The sequence below is a fragment of the Dermacentor variabilis genome, chromosome 6 (genome assembly GCF_050947875.1).
Source record: "Dermacentor variabilis isolate Ectoservices chromosome 6, ASM5094787v1, whole genome shotgun sequence".
Taxonomy (NCBI): domain Eukaryota; kingdom Metazoa; phylum Arthropoda; class Arachnida; order Ixodida; family Ixodidae; genus Dermacentor; species Dermacentor variabilis.
Window position 1 is genome coordinate 44,310,061 of NC_134573.1, and position 23,257 is coordinate 44,333,317.

The 23,257-nt window shown below is 49.9% G+C and overlaps 1 protein-coding gene across 6 annotated transcripts in view; it reads left to right on the top strand.

The window, feature by feature from the left end:
- Nucleotides 1-1,924: 1,924 nt before the first annotated feature.
- Nucleotides 1,925-23,257, top strand: part of LOC142584772 (beta-hexosaminidase subunit beta-like) — a 154,708-nt gene continuing 133,375 nt past the window's right edge. For 2 of the 6 annotated variants that reach the window (XM_075695015.1, XM_075695018.1), the window contains exons 1-2: nucleotides 2,130-2,336; nucleotides 21,671-21,923. In XM_075695015.1, coding sequence (XP_075551130.1) covers nucleotides 2,293-2,336; nucleotides 21,671-21,923 — 297 coding nt within the window. In that variant the 5' untranslated portion in view covers nucleotides 2,130-2,292. Of the gene's footprint in view, nucleotides 1,988-2,128; nucleotides 2,337-2,369; nucleotides 2,491-21,670; nucleotides 21,924-23,257 lie in introns of those variants that run through there. The other 4 variants (XM_075695020.1, XM_075695021.1, XM_075695017.1 and 1 more) reach the window with 4 other exon arrangements.

A 23,257-nucleotide genomic window follows, 5' to 3' on the forward strand; every position in this document is an offset into this window, starting at 1 on the left:
TAATTTCCCGTATGCTGTCCTTGGTGTGTTTGTTTGTTGGACAATTTTTGACAAAGCTATTTGTGTGGGGCAAGTGATCCCTCGGGACGCGTACGCCAGTGTCGCACTAGTCATAATTTTAATGTACGAAGAGTCTCAGGAGGATACAGAAAATGTGGATGCACACAACATGCATGCGAAAGGCGCGCATATGTAGATACGCGCACGGACAGTTCGGAGAGATGTGCTCATAATTATAAAGCAACAAAAAATCGACTTCCGGTTCAGCTTAGACGGAGAGCAAAACGACTAGTTTTCAGTCAAAATAAAACGACGAAATGAAAATTCGGCAGAGACACTTAAGACTGCTTACGTGTTGTTTGAATCCCACCGATGGCAACGGTTGTTGTGGTCGCACCGATGGTATGATCTGTTGGGAACTCGGCGCTGACGCCCGTGGTTGTACCTGGGTCGCAAGCCCCAAAGGTAGCGTTGGCCTGGCGGCCTGGGGTACAACTGGAAGCATCCGAAGGTCCCGGCAAAGCATGAGTCGACTGGTAACAACAAAACAACTTGTTTATTTTAACATCGCAAAGAGTTGGCGGTCAGGTTGACCGAAGTAGAGAGACGGGAGAGCACTTTACTCAACAGAAGAAATCGGAGCCCTCCTTTTTTCGTCCGGGGGCAGCTGTTTTTATACTCTCGCAGTTGAGGGCAAGAAGGAACCCCTCAATAGACGAGCACGTGATTGTACAATGAGATAAGGTGACGCATACTGTCGTAGCGCCGCCGGTCGGGCACAAAGACTGGGAGGAGAAGGTAACTTCTACTGTCGTAGCGCCTCTGGTCGGGCACAATGGCTGGGAGGAGAAGGTGGCTTCTACTCTCGTAGCGCCTCTGGTCGGGCACAATGGCTGGGAGGAGAAGGTGACTTCTACTCTCGTAGCGCCTCCGGTCGCGCACAATGGCACATACACTCACACACGCACATGAAGGCACGTGGCATCGGAACATGCCTGGACGCGCTTGGCGGGGAGCGTAGCGGCGACGCCGAACGGGCCAAAATGTCTGCCGCTTTGTTGCAGTCGCGCCGGCTAAACCGCGCGTCGTAGGCGAAACGTAACAGTGTGCGAATGCAAGAGCAGCATAGTCTCTTTCGTGAAATGTTTCGTTACGTGTGTCCCTTGTCCGCACAAGCTCTTGGCTGCTTTGTAACTGCACCTCGGCAAATGAAAACGCGCCAAGCATCTCAACATGCTGGCTTGCCCGCGAGGAGTTCACAACTCGAAGGACGGCGCAGCGCCTTGCAATTGGGCATTAAAGCATTTAATATTTATTTTATACACCCATGACTTAGCGCCACCTCCTCCACATTTGCTGCGTAGTGGTGTCCAAAATGACGCACGCACTAGGCGTACCTTTATTAGCGCGATACCGCTAAGGGCCCCGTCTCGCAGAACCTACTGCGTGGCGTCCCTCGTCTAGCGTCGACCGTTCTTTCGCCAAACATCATTCCGAACCGCGCACACCCAATCACTCTTCTATCACAAATATTGCTCATACCTTGTTTTTCATTCTTTACAAAGTTATTCCTCGAAATTTTGAGAATAACAGCCCACAAACAAATTTTATGAAAGAAAAAAAAAACACCGACAGCACATACCTTTTATATTAGAGCTTCTCAGACTTAAATATTAGGGGGCGAAAGAATACCAGGACATCAGCCCAGACAAGACGCCGCGTTTCTACCAGAAAGCCCGCCTTCTTTCATAGCGTTCGACAACAGCGTTTTAAACATTACGCTTAGGCAAGCTGCAGTGGCCGGGAAGCGTGCACAATAGCCAGAGATCATTGAATGCTATCGCGTTCCACTTTTAAAGGCAAAGCTTAAGCGTTCTCCTAATTTTGATCCAACCATAATCGGGTGGAGCCGCCATGGCATTGGGGAAGCGTGCTCGTCTTGCACCCCGGATGCCCACGTTCGGTTCCCACTCAGAGCGAAATTCAGGTAAATTTCTCTTCAGAGGCATTATTTGCTTTCTTTACAGCAACAACCCTGCGAAATTTTTCCGTAAAGGGACAAGTAATGCTTTCGGATTAATAACAATGCTGTAAATGTAGAAAACAAGGAAGACGTGAAGCAGCTGCGCACGCCACGCGCATTCGACCTCGTTTTTCGAACGCGAAGCAGCGCCGGTGATTCCTGCCACGTCAATCCTCGAGTGCTTATTTGCCACGTTCCTGACTCTGGGAACGGTGCAGCCGTTCGCATACCTCCACCTCGCAGCTGGCAGGAGCAATTTAGGACGACGCATGGACGACCGAGGCTCATCGTGGTTGCAGCTCATTTCCTACCGGTGAGGACAGCATCTGTTCCTTCGCTAGTTCAGTGGGTGAAGTGCTTGGGTATGAAGCCAGCCACCGGCAGAGTCGCCAGAAGAACGCTTTACCGCCCTTCTTATCCTGCTTGGTTCGGTATCCTCAATACGTCGTGCTCATTGGCTGGCTACGGTAAGACGAGTACTGCCAGCATAATTTTTTCGTTGCGAAGTGTCCGGAGTGGTCAGCGGCTGGGCCGGTGGGATCAGTGGCATTAGAATCGGATTAGTCTACTTAAGCATCGTCCTACGCTAGATTAGGTTAGGTTAGATTATGCTAGATGCGGGCGCAACTGACCTTTTGCAGTTAGATAATGAAAACAAACCGCCGGTAAATTGGAGTTGGTTAAAAATGAATATTTGGTGGACGCTAAGAAGCCGTCTGGAGTTTTGTATCGACTTCTGCTGGAGCGAACGCTGTTATGCTGCTCCTACATATGGCTCTTCTGTGTAAGCAGCAAAACAAAAGTCGAACAAGTTCTGCATCGAAGTTTCAAATAACTGTTCGCCTTGTGTTGACATAAGGTCTTACATTGCTGAGATAATCGCTGCATCATTCGTAACATTTGTGTCGGTCGTTATTTCCCGCGTCTAAACGTGCAGCGATGGCCGGCAGCGGTGCTGGTTTTTATGCGAAGCATATTACTAGAGCTCAACCCAGCTCCTCAGGCGCGGCGGTGTCGCCTTAATACCACGTGACACCGTGACGTCACGACAGAGGAGAAACGGGGCTCCAACTCGCGCCGTCGCTCGCGGCGTCGCGGCGGTATATAAGCAGCTGCGCTTGTTTCTAGGTGGCTTTGGCTTAACTCTTGCAAGATGGGCTGGGTGGGAATCGAACCAGGGTCTCCGGAGTTTGAGACGGAGACGCTACCACTGAGCCACGAGTACGATGCTTCAAAGCGGTACAAAAGCGCCTCTAGTGAATGCGGTGTTGCCTTAGAAACGAGCTAAGCTCAAGCGTGCGTCGCTTGCCCAGGCGCACACTTCGTTGCCGCGCCGAACGCTGCGTTGCTCGACGCTCACCGCGTCCAATGCGGGGCGCGTAGTCGCTGCGCCGTAGCCCATTGTCTTAGGTCGACGGGAACGCTGTCGCGTTCCACTCTTGAAGGCGAAGTAGAGTAACGCATGAGTTGTTTCTTCGTCTAGCCGAACCAAATATAGCCAAGCAACAGCAGTTCACCAGGCTAAACAGTGGTTCAACAACTAAAATAAAGGCTAGTATGCTTCGCATCCTGGGCTTAACCTTAGCTAAGCCACAGCAATTTTTTAAATGTCAGTCCAAGACCTGCCCGCAGCGTAGCCTGTTCCGCGCCCCAACTTTACTTGCGACTTAATATTACAAGGTTCAGAGTAAATACTGCGTTGACTATATTGCCGCACACCAACGTGCAGCAGTTGTTTTTTGAGGTTTACCCGAGCCACTATTTAATCATTTTTAAGACAGCTTCCTGTCCTACCTACACCCACTTTTACGTATCGGGTATGTATATAGCACGATGCAAGAATCATATTCTTACACCGTTGTTTATAGCCATCCTGGAGATCGCGCAGTGTAAAAATGTGCACCAATCCAGAATATATAGTGCAGGTGTACCACCGGGTGGTACTGCTGGTACCACTGGTACCAGTTGTACACAAGTGGTATCTGTAGTATAGTGTCGCCCCCTGCCAGATCTTTGTGTTATCATGCATTTGTGTTTAGTAGTAGTCCAGCTAGATGGCGCACCCCCCTTTCTGTCATGTGACGAGCTTGGACCAATCAGGAGGTGTCATCTGGCGTGTGAAGTCCTTTTTAGTAATAAACGGCCGCGTGCCGGCTGAGTCTTCGTTGCGGTTTTCATCAGGAGCAGTTAGCTCCGAGTCTCCTTAACTGCGCCGGCGCTCGCCGCGCGTTCGCTGGCCGGGGGCCCCCACTTGCCTGCCGCTGCCGACACAACATCTTTTGGCGACGAGGATGGGATTCCCGCAGCGGTTCCGACCGAAGCCCCGGGAAACCAACGAGCTTCGTAAGTGAAGCGTCTCTTCCTGTGTCTGCACGGCACGCAAACGCCACCGACGCACTTGGCGTCGCGAGGCTTCCGAGCCTAGGCCTTCTCGCCCCCTTTGTTCCGCCCTGCTCCATTCTACTCGAGCTCCGGCTTGTCTTCTGCACTGTCCCCCGCACGCTACCGGGCATGACTTCCTTTACGGTGAACCTTCCCGTTTTTCTCGAATTGCCCGGGCCACCGTTAATTCCATGGTATCGATGGAAAAAAATTTTTCAGGCCCACCTCAAAGCGGCCGGCGGTGGCGACTGGACGGACGCGCGACGAGCGTCCGCGCTCGTCAGCGCTCTCGGGCGTGAGGGACAACGAAAGTACTTTGCAGACGAGGAGCAGGAAGCAGCAAGGCAGTCGCCCGGCGCAGCGTCACCGTCAAGCGAAGCAGCAAGGCAGCCGCCCGGCGCAGCGTCACCGTCAAGTGATGCGGTCCCGTCAGCGTCAGAGTTCGAGAAACTCTTGCAGCGGCTTGACCGGCTGTTCGCCGCGTCAACAAATGTTCTGGCGGAGAGGCACGAATTCACCAGTCGAAGTCAGTTCGAGGGAGAAGGATTCCTGGAATTCGTGACCGCATTGAAGGAGAAGGCGGTACAGTGCAACTTCGGCACAACTTACAACGAGCGCGTCCGAGACCAAATAATACATGGGGTAGCGAACGCCAGCGTTCGCGAAAAGTTATTAGCTCATGGCGAAACCCTGTCCCTGGACAAGGCCGAAGAAATTGGACGCTCGTTAGAACCCTTGCATCGAGCGAACCGCGCGTTCGGCTCCGGAAATGTACGGAGAATCGAGGCATCTCAACTTGGCGTTCCGTCGACGGGCCAAGATGGCCGACTTCTCCGGGGAGCCGCCAAGATGGCCGACGTAGTCCGGGAGGCCATGAAGATGGCCGACTTCTTTTGAGAAGCCGCCAAGACGACCGACTTCTTCCGAGAAGCCGCCAAGACGACCGACATTTCGCACATGGCTCCTCCGGGAACCGTGTTGCATGCGATCGGTGTGGCAGCACGAAACATATTGCAACGTACAGGAATTGTCCAGCAAGGAACCGGCGGTGCAACGCCTGCAACACGTTGGGCCATTTTGCATCAGTATGCCGAAAAACCCGTATTGTTCAACACGTCTCTTCCGCAGAGACGCTGTCTTCAACTTCCGCAGGGCAGCCGTCCGCGTCTGTCTTGACGGTAAGCGCTTTTGAAACTAAAAAAGATTTGGAAGTTCCGGTCGTAGTCAACGGCGTCTCCATGCGACTGCTGGTGGATACGGGAGCATCTGTGTCATTGATGACGGCCGAAGATTTTAGAAATAACTTTGGTCGACAGCACAGGCTGTCACATGCAACTGTGGACTTAAGAAACCTCTCCAATCAACGCATCGACATTCAAGGCCTGTTTCAAGCCACTGTCCAGTTTTTCCAAAGGTCATGCTCCGTCACGTTCCACGTAACGACTACAGGAACATCACTGCTGGGTTTAGACGCCATCCAACGCTTGGGCATACAGATCGACGGTACGTCGCTGACATGTCGTCTACCATCGCTTCCTTCAGTACAGAGCCCCACAGGTGTGCCTCCGGGTTTTGATCACCTCTTCAGTGACGAGTTGGGTCTCGTCAACAACTTTGTGCACCGAATTGATCGGCAGCAAGATGCGAAACCAGTATCTTCAAAGTTGCGCCGACTACCCCTGGCTCTCCGTGACCAGGTCACACATGAATTGCGAAGTCTCGAGGACTGCGACGTCATCGAGCACGTCGAGGCTTCTGAGTGGGTGTCTCCACTCGTGCTGGTGCGCAAGAAGGATGGAACCATGCGGCTCTATGTAGATCTACGGGAACAGGACAGTCATATGTCTCAAGTTCAAGAAAGAGTCTTGCAGAAACAGTGGCAGGCTAAACAGTACGTAGACAAACGTAGAGGTGCTCAGGAAACTCGTGTCAAGGTGGGAGACACCGTCAGAATTAGATTTAACAGGAAAGGATTTTTTAAATACAGTAAACCTCGTACAGTGAAGGCCCAGATAGGACCATCTGTTTTTGTACTCAGTGATGGGAAGACGTGGCATGTGTCTGAGTTAAACCTAGTGATGAAGGATCCAGCAGGTGGTACATTGTGTAGAAGTGATAGAGACTTTTTGTACTCATATTCAAATCTGGATAGTCATTCTGATGACTCGTCTGTAGTGACAGCCTCTTCTCATAGTTATAAGCATCAGCTAAGTAGTGCGCCTGACTGTATCACTTCCGAGTCTACACAGTCAGCAATCGTATCTGATTCCGTGGGGGAATCGGTAGCCTCCCAGGACTTGTTGGGACGTCGAGAGGAGCTTCCTGGGCAACTCTCTCCAGCTTTGAGCGACAACCACATTCAATTGTCCAACCAGGGGGAGGGAAATAGTAGTGGGAAGACTGGGTCTTTAAAGTCGACTAATACGCGTCGCAACCCCCAAAGTTCTTCTGAGGTACGCACGCGTCCTCATTGTGACAGAAAACGGCCTCCGTGGCTTGATGATTTTGTTTTCCGAGTGTAAAGCGTATTGCCGTCTCAGGCAATTCAGATGTTTCATTAACACAGGTATAAAATGTGTTCCTTGTTGCGGTGCAGTGAGTCTTGTGCCGTGTTCCTTGTCAGATTTTGTTTTGACTGACTGCCTGTGTTTTGGTGCCCAAGTCTGGTGCGCGTGTGTGTGAACATGGGGGAACGAACTGAATTTGTCCTTGGACTTAAGTGCGCGTTTCACTATATGCTTACTTTTTTTCCAGGGGGGATGTAGTATAGTGTCGCCCCCTGCCAGATCTCTGTGTTATCATGCATTTATGTTTAGTAGTAGTCCAGCTAGATGGCGCACCCCCATTCTGTCATGTGACGAGCTCGGACCAATCAGGAGGTGTCATCTGGCGTGGGAAGTCCTTTTTAGTAATAAACGGCCGCGAGCCGGCTGAGTCTTCGTTCCGGTTTTCATCAGGAGCAGTTAGCTCCGAGTCTCCTTAACTGCGTCGGCGCTCGCCGCGCGTTCGCTGGCCGGGGCCCCCCCTTGCCTGCCGCTGCCTACACAACAGTATCAGTGCCACCAACAGGCAGTCGTGTCAGTACCGGTTATACCACCATGTAATAACGCCGGCGGTGGTACCCGTGGTAAGGGCAGTGTTCTCGCTTCCCTCTCATGACAGCCAACGTTTCGAGACGCTGTCGTTGATGACATCAGGTTAAAGACTGAGACGCTGTTTGAGACGCTGCGGGCCTCTGGGAAAGAATTATATGGCTCACACACCGCATTCTCACTTCCTACTCTCCTGGGAAGGCTCTCGTCAACATCAACTGGGACATGAATCGCCGTCCAGCATTTTTGTTAATGCGTCCGCATTCTTTCAGAACTTAACATTGCGGGGGTTATTTATGGATGTTTGTATGTTCGTATGTGTGTTGGTATCTAACCGATTTTCCGCCTACCTGGGTCACAGGGTAGTTCGTGGTCTTAAAGGGCCCCTCACCAGCCCCCATAGCAAATTTTCGTTATACGCGGGAAGTTGTTACGTGTCCTCTAGGGAGTGTTCTGCCGCAAAAATATTTGACATCGGCTTACTAATAGCCGAGATATAGATATTTTAAGGCCGCGAACCTCATGACTTCAGTAGGAACACTCCACTGCCAAGCGAGACGCTCTCCCCACTCGCCCCACCTAGCCTCCGCAAGCGAAATTCCTTCCCTGCGTTCTCCCATACCAGACCTCGAGGATCGCGTAACGCCACGTCACGGGCCCCGCCTTTACTTTTATCCCTCGCTTTTTTTTTTGCGGCGCTGCGCATTTTCCCTGACGACGCTGACGGCGTTGCGCTTGACCTCTTGTGATTGTCTCGTTTCGCCCAGCGCACGATTTTGCTTGCTATGCGCAAGAACACATGGCTAGTGGTATAAGTCAGTGCTACACGAATACTGAGGCAGACACAAGCGGATCGCAGAGCATGATCACGCGCCGGAACGTGATAGAAAATGGCATAGTTTTGGTACCTGCCCACGTGACCGCATGACTGTGGGAACAAGCACACGAAGCGGAAGTACATCTCTCTTGCTTCGAAGTAAAACAAAAAGACGCAGACATTCCGTTTGTGTGTTTTATTATTTCTCTAAACTTCAATTCGTAAATTCAAGTAACAGATAACACAAATAACAGATGTTGCTTTCAATAATTCTCAAAGTCACGTGTCACCAGGAGCGACGTCACACTGCGGACACGACTACGTAATGAGAGCAGCATTCCGGGCTAGTTGGTAATCCGTTGCTTAAATGATATTGCGCGACAAAAAAACGGGACCTGAGAGAAGACGACACACCAAGCGCTTGGTGTGTCTTCTCTCACGACCGTGTCGTTTTTTTGTCGCGCAATATCATTTAAGCAACGACTACGTAGGTGCAGGGACGCGACTACGTCCCTGTCCACCTTGGAGCGAAGCGGCCTCGAGGAGAAGGACAAATGGCGTTCGGTTTGAAATTTCAGACCTTTCCGCCGCGCGTAGCGATTTAGTATTTGCAGACACGCTCGTTAGCGCGCATTGTATGCTCTGCACTTGACCGCTCAACATGGCCAGACCTGGTGAGGGGCCCTTTAAAGTAGAAAGGTGGGCAAGTTGATGGCATTCGTAATGGTAACAGCGGGAAGAAAAAGAAAGGACGGACGGGGTGAAAGAAAGAGAGGACAGCGCTCGCCCCGTCTGTCTTTCAACCCATCCTCCGTATTTTCGTTCACACTATTGCCAGTCCGTGGCCGAATGAGTAGCGCATCGGACTGCTGTAATGAGGGAATCGGGTTCCAAACCAACCATTGGGCGAACTTGGGTCAGTGAATATGCGGCAGTGTGTAAGTATACGTGCCGCTCTTCAGCGAACCTCTTCCATGCCGACATGGATCGCTGTAGAGGATGGACTGGGTAGCTACCGCTTCTCGAAGTAACTATGACGCCGATGGAGCGCTAGGCATGGTTAAGAATGGCCCGCTGAGGTGCAAGTTGTGCCAGCCAGTAGCGACAGCGGCGTCAACTTTTATTGGAAAGCCACCGTTACGCTCTAGCCTCGGCGCCGTTGTGACTAAACGCGATCGGCGGACCAACCATTGTTACTGAACCCGCCACCGCCCACTTGATCTGCTATGAGCGGGGAGTTGCCGAGGAAACGTCTCCGAAGGCCCCTTCCCACGAGCCGTTCAAGACGCAAGACAATGGACAACCGGCAGCCGCGCTGCGGGGGTCAGCTCAGGGAATAAGTTGTGCCTTTCCTGACGTAAGCCCCGAATTCTGCGAAGACCGTCTGACGTCGGTTGGGGACCGTGAACCTCGAGCAAAGAGGTCTGTGTGTAAGCCCTCGTCTACAGTGCCTGGTCGAACGTTTCCCTCACCTTGAGATCAAGGGGGGGTGGCCGAGTGTTTATAAACCGCTGTTGTGCGGCTGCTCAGTGTACTTTCTGTCGCATTCATGCTAGACTGATGAACTGCAACGTCCTGATGTAGATACTGTAAATAAACCCATATTCCTCGTTCTCGACCAGAAGCAGTCCTTCCCTTCAACAACGTCCTCAGCATGAATAAGTTGGACGACGGCATGGACCAGCTACCATCTAATTCATGCCCGACTCCAATCTTAACAACTGGTTACGAACGGTGGGATTGACCTCCCAATCCTCCCAACTGGATGTCAGCGCTGGGATCGTCCTACAACTCTATCAACTGGTGGCAGCGGTGCGATGGACTTTGCGACGGGGTGCTGTGTCTGCGGTGAGTGCTTGATTCTTGCTTTGACTCTCTAGGCTTCATTTTGTGGTTGTTCTGTTTAGAACTGTAGGGAAGCTGGATTGTTGATTGTTAACTAGGTTGTGTTTTCCTAGGTAGATTTAGCGAGCAGGACCACGGCAGTAAAGCAGCAATCATGGAGTTAAGGAGACTGCTGAAAGACGAATTGTTGATTGCTGGTGAGGAACTAGGCCTAGATGTACGCAAGGAAATGCTAAAATCCGAATTAGTGCAGCTAATTTCCGAACAGGCCAGTGAGGAAGAAATTGAAATGGGGTTGGAACTTCTGAAAAAAAAAAGAGAGAAACGGGACTGAGAGAGAGAAGAACAAGAGAGAGAGGAACGCGATAAAGATCGCGAGTTAAGAAAAATGATACTTGAACTTGAAAGCAAACGTTTGGAGTTGTCTCAAGGAAGTGAAGGGGCTCTGGGACGAACAAGTGGGGCAGAATCGTACCGCATGGATAGGCTATTGAAGCCATTTGAGGTCCGGATCGACATAGGCTTATTCCTAAGCAATTTTGAAAGGACTTGCGAGAAGATAATCTTCGGTCCGAGTACATGACCACAGCGGTTGCTGTCTATGTTGCCGTGTGAGGCTGCAGAAGTAATCGCCAGACTCAGTGCGGAAGAGGCATATGATTATGCGAAGGTCAAGGCCAGTCTTCTGAAGAAATACCGCCTTTCAGCCGAAGTTTTTCGGCAAAGGTTTAGGAGCACAGGCAAGAAAGATAGAGATGGGGTTTCCGGAGTTTTCATATAGCTTAAAGGCAAACCTAGTGGAGTGGCTGAAATGCGCGGAAGCGTGCGATAGCAGAGACAGGATCATCGAATGCATGTGTCTAGAGCAGTTTTACAAAAGCATCCCACCATCTGTGAAGCTGCGAGTGCAAGACAGAGGAGAGGTAAACTCTGTGGAAAGGGCGGCGGAATTAGCCGAAGAGTACGCCACGCGTAGAAAGCTGAACGCCGAGGGCGGTAATTGGGACGGTCGAAATGGACCACGGACACCATTTCCGTTCAAAACGGGTTCGCATACTATACGATCGGAGCCTGTAGACGTGGAGGAAAAGCCCGCTGAAAAGAGCGAGAGAAACCTAACGGCGAAACTGTACAAAAAGAGCGGAAAAGAAAATTCGAATCTTTTAGACTGATCCGCTGCTATAAATGCCACAAACTGGGACATATCGCTGCGAACTGCTGAAAGCCTTGCGTAGTTTTATCCTACGTAGATGAAAAATACGAGAATATGGAACTTTTGAGCCCATATCTTCACAACCTGCAAGTTAATGGCAAACCATGCAGGGTGTTAACAGACAGTGCCGCCACGATGGACATTGTCCATCCGTCTTATGTGACGGTAGATGACTTCACTGGAGAAGCAGCATGGATCAAACAGGTTGTAGAAGAACACAGCGTGTGTCTGCCCATGGCCAAAGTCAAAATCAGTGGACCATTTGGGGAGCTAGTGACCGAGGCTGCAGTTTAGAAATTTTTGTCACTGCAGTACCCTTGCATTTTTTCGAATCGTTCGAATCGGTTACTGCGTGGCAAAGGGCTTAAACTGGGAGCGGGCGTAGTACAGGCCTTGACGCGAGGCCAAGCTCGTAAAATCGCGTTGCTTTCGGCTGAAAATGCACCAGCTGCTCCAGTGGAAGCAGCTGGTGCAGGAAGAGCCCGCTGATGCACTCGCAAGCGAGACAGGGTCATTACTGTCACCGGCCTCAAAGAACTTTGATCAGCTCTTACGTGTAGACAGAGTCACTGGCAGCGGAGCAAAAGAAGGATGACAGCTTAGCTAAATTACACCATACAGCTAAAGAAGGCATTGCTAGGCGCAACGTGACGATACAAGAGAGAGGAGGATTGTTGTATCGGCACTACGAAGATCGAAAGGGTAGGATTCTAGATCAATTAGTCGTACCTACTAAGTACAGGGAGGACGTTTTGAGTCTCTGTCATGGAAATGGGTGGTCCAGCCACCTAGGCATAAACAAATCAAAGGAAAGATTGCTTATGGAATACTACTGGCCTGGCTGTTTCAAAGACGTAGAAAACTTTGTAAGATCATGCGACGCCTGCCAGCGCTCGGGTAAACCAGGAGAGACATGGAAAGCTCCACTAAAGGTAGTGCCCTTAATAACAGAACCTTTCAGACTACTTGTGATAGACACGGCAGGGCCTCTACCAGAAACGAAATCGGGTTACAGGTACTTGTTTACCATGCTGTGTCCGGCTACAAAGTTTACAGAAGCAATCCCTCTGAAAGAGCTGAGCTCCTCCGAAGTAGTAAACGCGCTTTTGACAGTATTTGCACGAGTTGGGTTTCCAGCCGAAATTCAGGCGGATCAAGGGTCAGTATTCGCCAGCGCACTGACTTCCACATTCTTGAAAAAGTTCGGGGTAAAGTTAATACACAGTTCCGTCTATCACCCTCATTCAAACAGTGTAGAGAGGTGGCATTAAGTGCTTAAGCGAGTTTTGCGTGTGCTCTGTTACGAACACAAGGAGGACTGGGAGAACTGTCTGCGGGCAACTTTCTTTGCTTTGCGAACGGTTCCACATGAGGCTACAGGGTTCTCGCCAGCAGAACTAGTGTATGGGACGACACTCCGTTCTCCACTGAGAATGGTAAGAGAGATGTGGGAGGGAAGAGGAGAGAGTCCAACAGTGGTTGAATACATGCTAAATCTGCCGGAACGGCTAAGCACAACCCAAGAAGTAGTCGAAAAGAACATGGGAGTAGCTCAAAAGAACGCCAAATTCTATTACGACAAGAATGTTAGGCTTCGTATGTGTAACGTGAGAGACCAGGTAATGATCCTCAAACCTTTAAGAAAGAAAAAGGTTGAAATTCACTGGGACGGACCCGTTGAAGTGTAGCACAAACTTTCAGATACTAAATATGCTCTGAAAATGCCCAGTCGCAGGAAGGAGGTGAGGATATATCACTGCAATTTGATGAAGTCGTATATAGAACGGAGCGGAGTCATTAACGATACCATCAAAGAGCAGCATCGCACTAGCACCAAGCTTAAGGAGTATAGGGCGACCTCCAACTCTGAAATCGGCCTAGAAGAAGTAGTAAATGATTCGGTAAGCTCGCACGCTCTAAGACCCGAGCAGCTAGATGAGCTAACAGGGGTGTTAGGGGAATATCTCGACAGATTCAGCGATCGGCCAGGTAGAACTGAACTAATAACGCATGAAATAGAGCTTACATCAACCGAACCCGTAAGATCAAAGCCTTACAGTGTGTTTCCAAGACAGAGAAAAACTATGGAGGCAGAGATACAGCGCATGCTAGAGTTGGGAGTTATTCAGCCCGCTTAGAGTGACTACATGTCACCGTTAATACTGGTAGAAACCCCTAACAAGGACCCTCGTCCATGTGTTGACTGCAGGAAGTTAAATGCCATCACTAGGGATCAGCTGCACCCGATACCCAACATTGAGGAACGAATTGAAAGAGTTAGCGCTGCTAAATACATTTCAACTATAGATCTCGTGCGGGGGTATTGGCAAGTTCCCCTTTCAGAAAGTGCCAGCCGCTATGCTCCATTCATCTCACCTGTAGGCACTTTTCGCCCTCTCGCACTCAGCTTCGGGCTGAAGAAGCGCCGTTTAGCTTCTCTAAATTAATGGGTATTGTCCTAAAAGACTTGCAGGAGTTCGCCTTGCCATATCTTGATGATGTAGCAATTTTTTTCGGACAGCTGGGAACAACACGTATCGCACCTCAAACAGGTGTTCTCACGGTTGAGGGAAGCCGGATTAACGATGAAAGCGGAAAAGCGGAACGATTTGGCTGTTCGCAGGTTACTTATCTGGCTTGTTGTCGGCCAGGGCACGAGACGGCCGGCCGAGCTGAAAATAGCTACGATTGGAGAATTTTGTCAGCAGCGCACGAAAACAGACCTTCGTTCATTTTTGGCACTTGTGGGGTACTATCGACGGCACATCCGAATTACTCGCAAATGGCAAGTCCATTAACGGATGCCCTCCGAAAGGGAGTACCGAGTAGCGTACACTGAAATAAAGACAGTGAACGCTTTCCGAAGTTTGCAGACGCTACTGGTTTCTCGTCCTGTACTTCGCGCACAAGACTACAAAAAGGAATTCATAGTTCAATGCGACGCAAGCGACAGAGGTATGGGAGTAGTACTTAGTCAGGTCGTTGACGATAACGAGGAGCATCGTATCCTCTATGCCAGCCGTAAACTAAATGTAAGAGAGGAAGAATATAGGGCTTCGCAGAAGAAATGCGCTTGTTTAGTTTGAGCCGCCCAGAAGTTGTCGTGTTACTTGTACGGAGCTCAGTTCATCTTCGAGACCTACCACTGTCCTTTGACGTGGCTCAATCAAATGTTACAAAAAATGGCCGCTTGCTCCGATGGAGCCTCACTCTCCAAGAGTACAACTTCTCCGTTAGATATAAGAAGCGAAAGTTGGGTAGCAATGCGGATGGTTTCAGCAGGCTAATTTAAATTCTGCGTTTAAGGGTCCCGCCTAATTTTAGGGTAACTATTGCTCATTTTGTTAAGCCAAGAAAATCCCCTCTCATTTAGCAGGATTCCCAGCATGATTGCTGAATTTGTCAGCACGAAATTGCTTCAAAACTTGGCATAGCGAAATTCAGCATTTGCTGTTTCTGCACTCAGCGCAGAGCCGTGGTGTGGGGTTCGTTTTGCAGTTGCCTGTCGTTGTTTGATGTTTTGGGGCGGTGACATCATTACACAAGTGGTCGCTGCTAGCCAAGGCATCACCACCTGGCCACCAGCCGTTCTCTTCCTGCCCAGCGGTTGTCAGCGCTGGACAGTCGAGATTTTCCGGGCCATGGAAGCGCTGTTAAGAACGGCCCGCTGAGGTGCAAGTTTTGCCAGCCAGTTGCGACAGCGGCGTCAACTTTTCTTGGAAAGCCACCGTTACGCTCTAGCCTCGGCGCCGTTGTGACGAAACGCGATCGGCGGACCAACTGTTGTTACTGAACCCGCCACCGCCGACCTGATCTGCTATGAGCGAGGGGGTTGACGAGGGAACGTCTCCGGAAGTCCTTTACCACGCGCTGTTCAAGACGCAAGACAATGGACAATCGGCGGCCACGCTGCAGGGGTCAGCTCGGGGAATCGGATGTGCCATTCCTGACGTCAGCTCCGAGTTCTGCGAAGACCGTCTGACGTCGGTTGGGGACCGTGAACCTCGCTCAAAGAGGTGTTTATGTAAGCCCTCGTCTACGGTGCCTGGTCGAACGTTTTCCTCACCTTGGGATCGAGGGGGGGACCGAGTGTTTATAAACCGCTGTTGGGCGGCTGCTCAGTGAACTTTCTCTCGCATTCATTCTAGACTGATGAACTGCAGCGTCCTGATGTAGATACTGTAAATAAACCCATATTACTCGTTCTCAATGAGAAGGAGGCCTTCCCTTCAACAACGTCCTCAGCGTGGATAAGTTGGACGACGGCATGGGCCAGCTACCATCTAATTCATGGCCGACTGCAATCTTGACAACTGGTTACGAACGGTGGGATTGACCTCCCAATAATCACAACTGGATGTCAGCGCTGGGATCGTCCTACAACTCTAACAGCACGTACCAATCGGTCTTTTCTAGTCTCCAGTGAACTTTGCTGCCAACTTGGGTCACTGGGTATGGGCCTGTAGGTGTGTGCTGCACTTAAATGAACGTCTTTGACGCCAACTTGGGCAACTAGGCATGTGCCATTAGAATTCTGCCGCCTCTATATTGATGAAAAGGATCCTTCAAATTTCTTCGGTGCCGAGCGGAATTGAACCCGTCACAAGGGTTCCTCAAGGACAGCAACCATGCGCATTAGCAGGCTGCGCCGCAAGTACACTGCGTATGTGCGGCTTTTTAATGACTTTCTCACGAACTAAGGTTTCGGAGTAAGTGCGACTGAGTGTTCGCCATGCGTGGGAACAATTCTAAGCATTCGAAGGCTCCGGCGTGCCACGCCATCTCGGAAGCCATGCACTGGCTTCTCCGTAATGCCACTAGATGGCGCAGCGTATTCAGAAAGATTCAATGCTTTACGCGTTACCGTCGACAGTCATTGTGAGGTGGGTTCTGGCACATTTTTTTCTGGTACGACAGTTCAGTATTTTTTCTTTGTGGATGCCAGTTACGTTATGTAGGGCTGTCTTCTTAGAAAAAGAAATCAGTGTAGCTAATCAGGGTAAGTTCGGTAATATGGACAAGACAAATTAATGCGTACTCAAATCGACGATGCTACCTTTTTCGCATAGGCACAGTACATTATCTAGAGGCAAGCATGGGCCATGTATGGGAATTGCATGCGGGTACTTTCTGGCGAAATGGTGCGCGTAGGTGCAGTGATCGCTTAGCTTATCCATTCTCTCGTAGACATCCCGGGGTATATAGTGATGCTAGCGTATATATGTGACGCCACAAGCACGTACAAGTCGTCACTATTGATTGCTACTTTGTCAGCACGAAATACTTCATTTTATTCAAAAAAGAAGTATTTCGCGGTGACAGAGTAGTAATCAATAGTGACGATTTGTGCTTGTGGCGTCACATATATACGCTAGCCTCACTATATGCCCCGGGATGTCTACGAGAGAATGGATCAGCTAAGCGATCACTGCCGGAACACGGTAGAAAATGGCATAGTTTCGGTACTTGCGCACGTCACCGCCATCATTCTATTCAAAAGAGAAGGCGCAGCCGGATAATGCTGCTCTTACCAGTAGGTTGATGATGTGATCCTTTTCGTATACTGTCGCTGTTCGTCGAGCAATAAATGTTTCATTGCAATATCAATTATTTGGACACTTCAGGTGAATTCCCACCGTCGGTGTCGCCATTGACGGGGCCATGACGTTCCGTATGTATTTAAGGAAGCCATGCTACATTCTTACACGTACGCTATCGCAGATGCTACACTATTAAATCGCCGGTTGCTCAAACGAAGGGGGCTATTCGATAAGATTTGAAGCTGCTTGTTTCTTTCTTATGTCCGTGAGGAGCTTATCACGAGCAGGAAAAGCAGCGCCCAAGCATAACAATGCTTTATTAAGCCTAAAATGAGCTGCCAGAGGTTGTTAAACAAACCAACATACCACGACAAGCGCAAGTCGTCTATCTCCCCAGTTCCCCAGCAGTCTTCCCAGTTTGCAGTTTCGTTGGTTCGTTATGAAGCCTTGACTACCATGACATCTTCAGCACATGCGTACTGTCACGTAAGCTGTCCTCTGGTACCTTTGCAGCCCCAGTGTTGCTCATGCTTGTGGATTTGTCATGAAGCGGCGCTTCTACTGCGATTGCCTCGGTCAGGAGTTATCGAGCAATCAGGGATCTAGACAGAGTCCACCTAGTGAGCTGTCCATTTCGGCCGGAGCACTGATTGGCTGCGGCTGTACGCGCGAGGAGCAGACAGGCGCCCCCAGCCTATCTTCTCGCTCGTGCAGCTCCAGTCAATCAACGACGGCTGGAATGAACAGCCATCTACGTGGACACTGGCAGAAAACTCTCGCTGATCAATGTTGACCAAATTGTTCCTCAAATTTGTATGGAGTTGCAGCGTGCAGTGCGAAAGTCATGAAACGTTTCTATCATGGTTAACGCCTTTTATCGAAATTCTGTTTACTATTAAAAAAGTGCAAAAATTTGAATGCCTACAATCGGAAAATTACGTAACTTTGTCGGTGGCTCCCTTTCCAGGCGTGCCGAGACGCCTGGGCAACGCCCTTACAGGCCTTACACGGCGTGGTGAAGTGTTTAAGGGTGGCTAAAATTTTAGCGCACCCGCGTATGGTCGCACCCATGTATAGTTAGAATACGGCCCGAAGATTTCAAGCGCGACGCTAAACCTTTCTATCGCTGTGAGTTCTTCACCTCAACCACCGCACAGCGGAACCTAAGAATTAGGGAACTACAATCGGGCAAAATTCCTCTCGGAAGTCGTGGCACACCGCAGGGATCAGTCTTGTCCCTCTTTCTCTTTTATTTAGCAATGTTGCAAAGGTAGCGATGGAGATATAGAAACAACGCTACAACAAGCTGTAGACACGGTCAAAAAGTGCGTGACCGACAGAGGCCTCGCCTGCTCGCCGCAAGAATCAGAACTCTTCCTACTCAGAGCCCCTACAAACCGCAAATCCGACACTGCACCACCACCCCCAGAAATCAATGTGCGAGCCGGAGGAGGCGCGATCCCGGTGGTGACCACCATCCGTGAACTCGGCCTCTTCATGCAAGCTCACGGGCGCAACGGCGACACAATTCATTCACTTGAAGTGTGCGTACAACAGAGGATGCGACTCATCACAAGAATTAGCAACCGACACTCTGGCATGAAAGAAGCCAACCTAATAACCTTGGAACAAGCCTTCGCGCTCAGCCGCATCACCTACATCACCCCGTACCTCTGCCTCAAAGCGGATGAGAAATAGAAAGTAGAGGAAAGTATCCGGAGGGCTTATAAACAGGCTCTTCGGCTACCTATAAGAACGGCCAACGCTACATTCCTAGCCTTAGGTGTGCACAACAGCCTCGAGGAGCTTGTGGAAGCGCACCTTATATTTCAATACGAAAGGCTAGCTCAGAGTGCCGCCGGGTGAAACATCCTCCAGAATCTCGGCATCTACTACGAATCGATGCAAAGCACGAAAGTAGACATTCCTCACGATCGGAGGCGCCTTCTCAAAATAAATCCACTCCCTAAAAACATGCACCTCGAGTTCCACAAGGAAAGGAGGGCCGAACGGTCCAAATCCCTACATCAGAAATTCCACGCCTTCAAAGACGTAGTCTATGTCGACGCAGCAGAATACATAGAACGCAACTTTGTTCCTCGCAGTGGTGGACTCCTCAGGCTGAATACGCGCTGGTAGTTCAATCCGCACCAGAAGCACTCAAACAGCAGAAGAGGCGGCTATCGCCTCCACACATTGTCATTACATTATTAGCGATTCCAGAGCAGCAGTACGCAATTTTGCGAAAGATCGGGTCTTAGCTCCCCGTAAAACACATAATAAACACCAATCAACTTCCATGGCCAATCCAGGTCATTTGGGCGCCAGCACACTCCTCCCTATCCGGCAACGATGCCACCCATACCGCCGCTCGAGGACTCGCCAACCGACCACCCGGACGGTTCACGCTAGGATCAGAGATGGATCGCATGGCCACTTACCAGCACTACAGGTTAGCCAGGGAAGCGTACCCTCCAGCACACAAACCACTTAACATGCGACAAGAAGTAGCTTGGAGGCGACTTCAGACGAACACCTACCCAAAACCCGTAGCCTATCACTACTACTACCCGGGCCAATACCCTAATACATGTAACCGTTGTAAAAAAAAGCGGATCTGTTACATATTATGTGGTCATGCCCAGCGGAAAAGCGCAAAAGTCAAGAAATAAATAATACTGAGAAATAGGAGGCCGTGCTGCTCAGCTCCGACCCTTACCTGAAGGCCAAGGTCATCAAGAGAGCTGAAGAAGCCGCCCGGGCGCAGGGGATCGCGGCTGCTTAACAACAAGGTCACCCGTCAATAACTTGTTTTCAAATAATCTTTACTCACACTCACTCACTCACTCACTCACTAACATATATATATATATTCTAACACTAACACTATATATACAAACATATATATATATATATATATATAACTAACACTAACTAACATATATATAAGTTATGTATATATATATATATATATATATATATATATATATATATATATATATATATATATATATATATATATATATATACATTATTAAAAGGAAGATGAATGGCACTGACAGTCCCGGCACCGTCGTGTGTCGCGCGGCCACTTCACCGATCTAGCTGAGCTAGATCGGCTGATCAGCCGGGAACGCCTTCAAACCTGGAACTTCGAAGCAGGGCTCTGTCAACAATAAAGCTTCGACTGGGGCTAGCTGGTATGGAATCGTTCTGCTTGCTGCGCTATACTTCTTACACGAAGGACAAAAAGAACTGCACTAGCGAATAATAAACACTAGCGATTAATAAACATATGAAAATTCGCGCCACATGTGTCCCTGTCTCTTTTTCGCGCCTCTGTCTCCTTTTTTTTGTCTTTCGCATAAGCAGTATAGCGCAGCAAGCAGAACTCTGTCATCCATTCCCGTCATGGCGGAAGGCCCGCCACCGCCTCCAACGGTCACGATGCCTGTCATGGCCTGCTCGGGTGCATTGCGTCAGCGCGACACTGCCACATTCAGGGGATCGGAGACCATGACGTGGAGGACTGGCTCGCCTTCTATGAAAGGGTAAGCAGCCGCAACAAGTGAAAGGACGTGACCAAACTGAACGTTACATTATATCTGAGTGACGTTGCGAACTTGTGGTACTGGAATAACGAACCCGACCTACAAATTTCACGGCGTTCAAGACTAACTTCGCAGAGGTGTTTGAATGGCTTGGATCCCGCAAGCTTCGCGCCTAGCAACGTTTGCGAGAACGCGAGCAGCAGAGCGGTGAGACTTCGAGAACCTCATCGATATCTGCGAGCGTGTCGGTGCAACAACGGTAGAAAGCGACAAGATCAGGCATATTGTGAAGAGGGTTCACGACGATGCCTTTCAGATACTGTTGGAAAAGAACCCCCGCCCTGTGCATGAAGTAGTGAACTTCTGCCAGAGCTATGATGAGTTGCGCAAGCAGCGGCTCACCACGCGCAATTCCCTGGCAGGCTTTCTCTCTGGCTTGACGGTTGCCGCCGATGACTTCGCTGACGGGGCAGAATATGCAGTTCTTCGCAAAGAGGTGGCCGCCAACTTTCATTGGTGCCTCGGACGCAAGAGAAACCCCACTCTTCGTTGACGCCCATGCTGCAGCATGACATCCAGGACTAAGTCGATCAGTCCATTGCCCCTGCCTTTCGCAACACTCCTGTTGCTGCGGCACTGATCTCTGCGCAGGCCGCCATGATGCCCGCAACGCTGATGCGTGCCACGTTTCATGCACCAACGCGGACGTCATCGTCTCCCGCCCAGTTAGTGCCACAGTATCCTCGCGTGCAAAACCCACGGAGCACACCAGACAACTGGCCGATTTGTTACCAATGCTGAATTGCTGGCCACGTTTCGCGTTTCTGCCGGTGCCGGAGGCCACAAACTGCTCGCTTCTAGCAACCGATTTTCGACTACCCGCCAAGAAACTTCAGCGCCTAGCTTCAGCGAATCTGCCTTTCGATCCCATGGGCCCACTGGACGAACCGGCTTCTGTATTTTAGACCGCGTGCTTTCCAAAATATATACGGGCAGCGTGCTGAGCACGAAGTCGCGGGTTCGATTTCTGCTCACTGCGATGTGTTTTCGATGGGTGTGCCAATGCACTTCGAGAATTCGAATTTGGGCTTGGCCTGATACTTTGAAGTGGTCACAATTAATGCATTAATTATTCGCTCCCATACGACGTACCTCATCCACTGGCTAGCTTCACGATGTGAACCTCACAATCTGCTTTTAACCGCAGCTCGCTCAACGTACCTGGCTGCCCTTCCGACCAACCACTGGTGCGCAGAATGCCGAAGGCGGACTGCCGATCAGCGTCTGTACGCTGCCGTCCCCTGCTGTACCTGGTGACCGCCGCCATGAACCTCGTCCAGCGCCCGCCTCACTTGCTGCAGCGCTGCCTCCCCAGGCGATATGCCAGGGACGTCTGGAAAGCCATGCTCATACTGGCCGCCTTCTTCTTGGCACTCCTAGCCACGCGCAGGAATCTCATGGTGCGTATACCTTTGCTTATGGTTCCCAATGATTGGCATCACCATCGTTGTTATCAACATCAGAGGACTGCTGTTTACTCCAGGTTGAACGCATCTCCTAGGTCTCTCCCGGTTGTCATTTTTCTTGCGCCGGCAAACTCTTTGTCTGATAAAGTATTGCAAATCTCCTTACTCCACTGAATTCCCTGCCATCCAAACTGCATTCTCCCATCCCTTGTCACCCATACAGTCAACTTTATGAAGCGCCAGTTATTAAGGCGAAAGTCTTATATGCCCCACGAAGCGAAAAAATCCGCCATTCGTTTTCATCATCCGATGGTACCAAAACCCACGTGACGAAGTGACGACCTCATGTTCCAGGCGTTGAACCTGCTGCGGCACGCTGCGGAATCCCACGGTGAAGAGCCATGGCATTGTAGGGATGCCATTACGCGCACCCCAAATAAAAAAAATCGCCTTCGCCCACTCAGAAAATTTAATTAAGGTGGATTAAAGTGAATTAAGGTGCAATTAAGTAGAATAAAATGGATTAAGGTAGATTAATGTTGGTACATATGCGAGCAAGTTGGATTAAGGTAGATCTTTATTGTACAATGATAACTTAGAGAAGTCATTAGGATTTTGCATTCAAATTACGTATGAATACAAGCCCCACACATACCTACGATACATAGACGACATATTCATAATATGTGGACATAGCCAAGACAGTCTCGATAAATATGTAGCATTTCTAAACTCTTTTCATCCAACCATAAAATTCACATCAGAATCCTCAACTGACTGCATAAACTTTCTGGAGACAACATTATACATGGACAATGGGCGCTAAAGACAACGCTGTATAGGAAACCTTTCGACAAACAACAGTACCTAGAATATACGAGCCACCATCCCAGACATTGCAAACAAGGGATCTTTAAAGGCCAAGCCACACGACTACGTCGCATTTGCGCTGAAAATCAAGACTACATAGAGAGACTCGATCACCTTAAAGAAACCCTATCAATCAGGAACCACCCAAACAGTGACCTTCAAAAAGCCTACACCACTGCAACCAAACTTGATCGCGCCGAGTTCCTCAAGCCCCGCCCGAGGATCACCTCTTCTTACTGCTATAAATTCTCAAACGCACTCCCAAACGCGAGTAACATCCGCAGTAGATACTACCCAATTCTCACCAGCAACCAGAAACTTAATAAGATTTTCCCGACCCGCGCAGAATAGCCTACAGACGCAACACTAATAGATATTCTTGTGCATGCCAAACTAAGCACAAAGATGAAGTTGGGAACCGGTCCCTGTGGCCACCCCAGGTGCTCTACATGCAAACA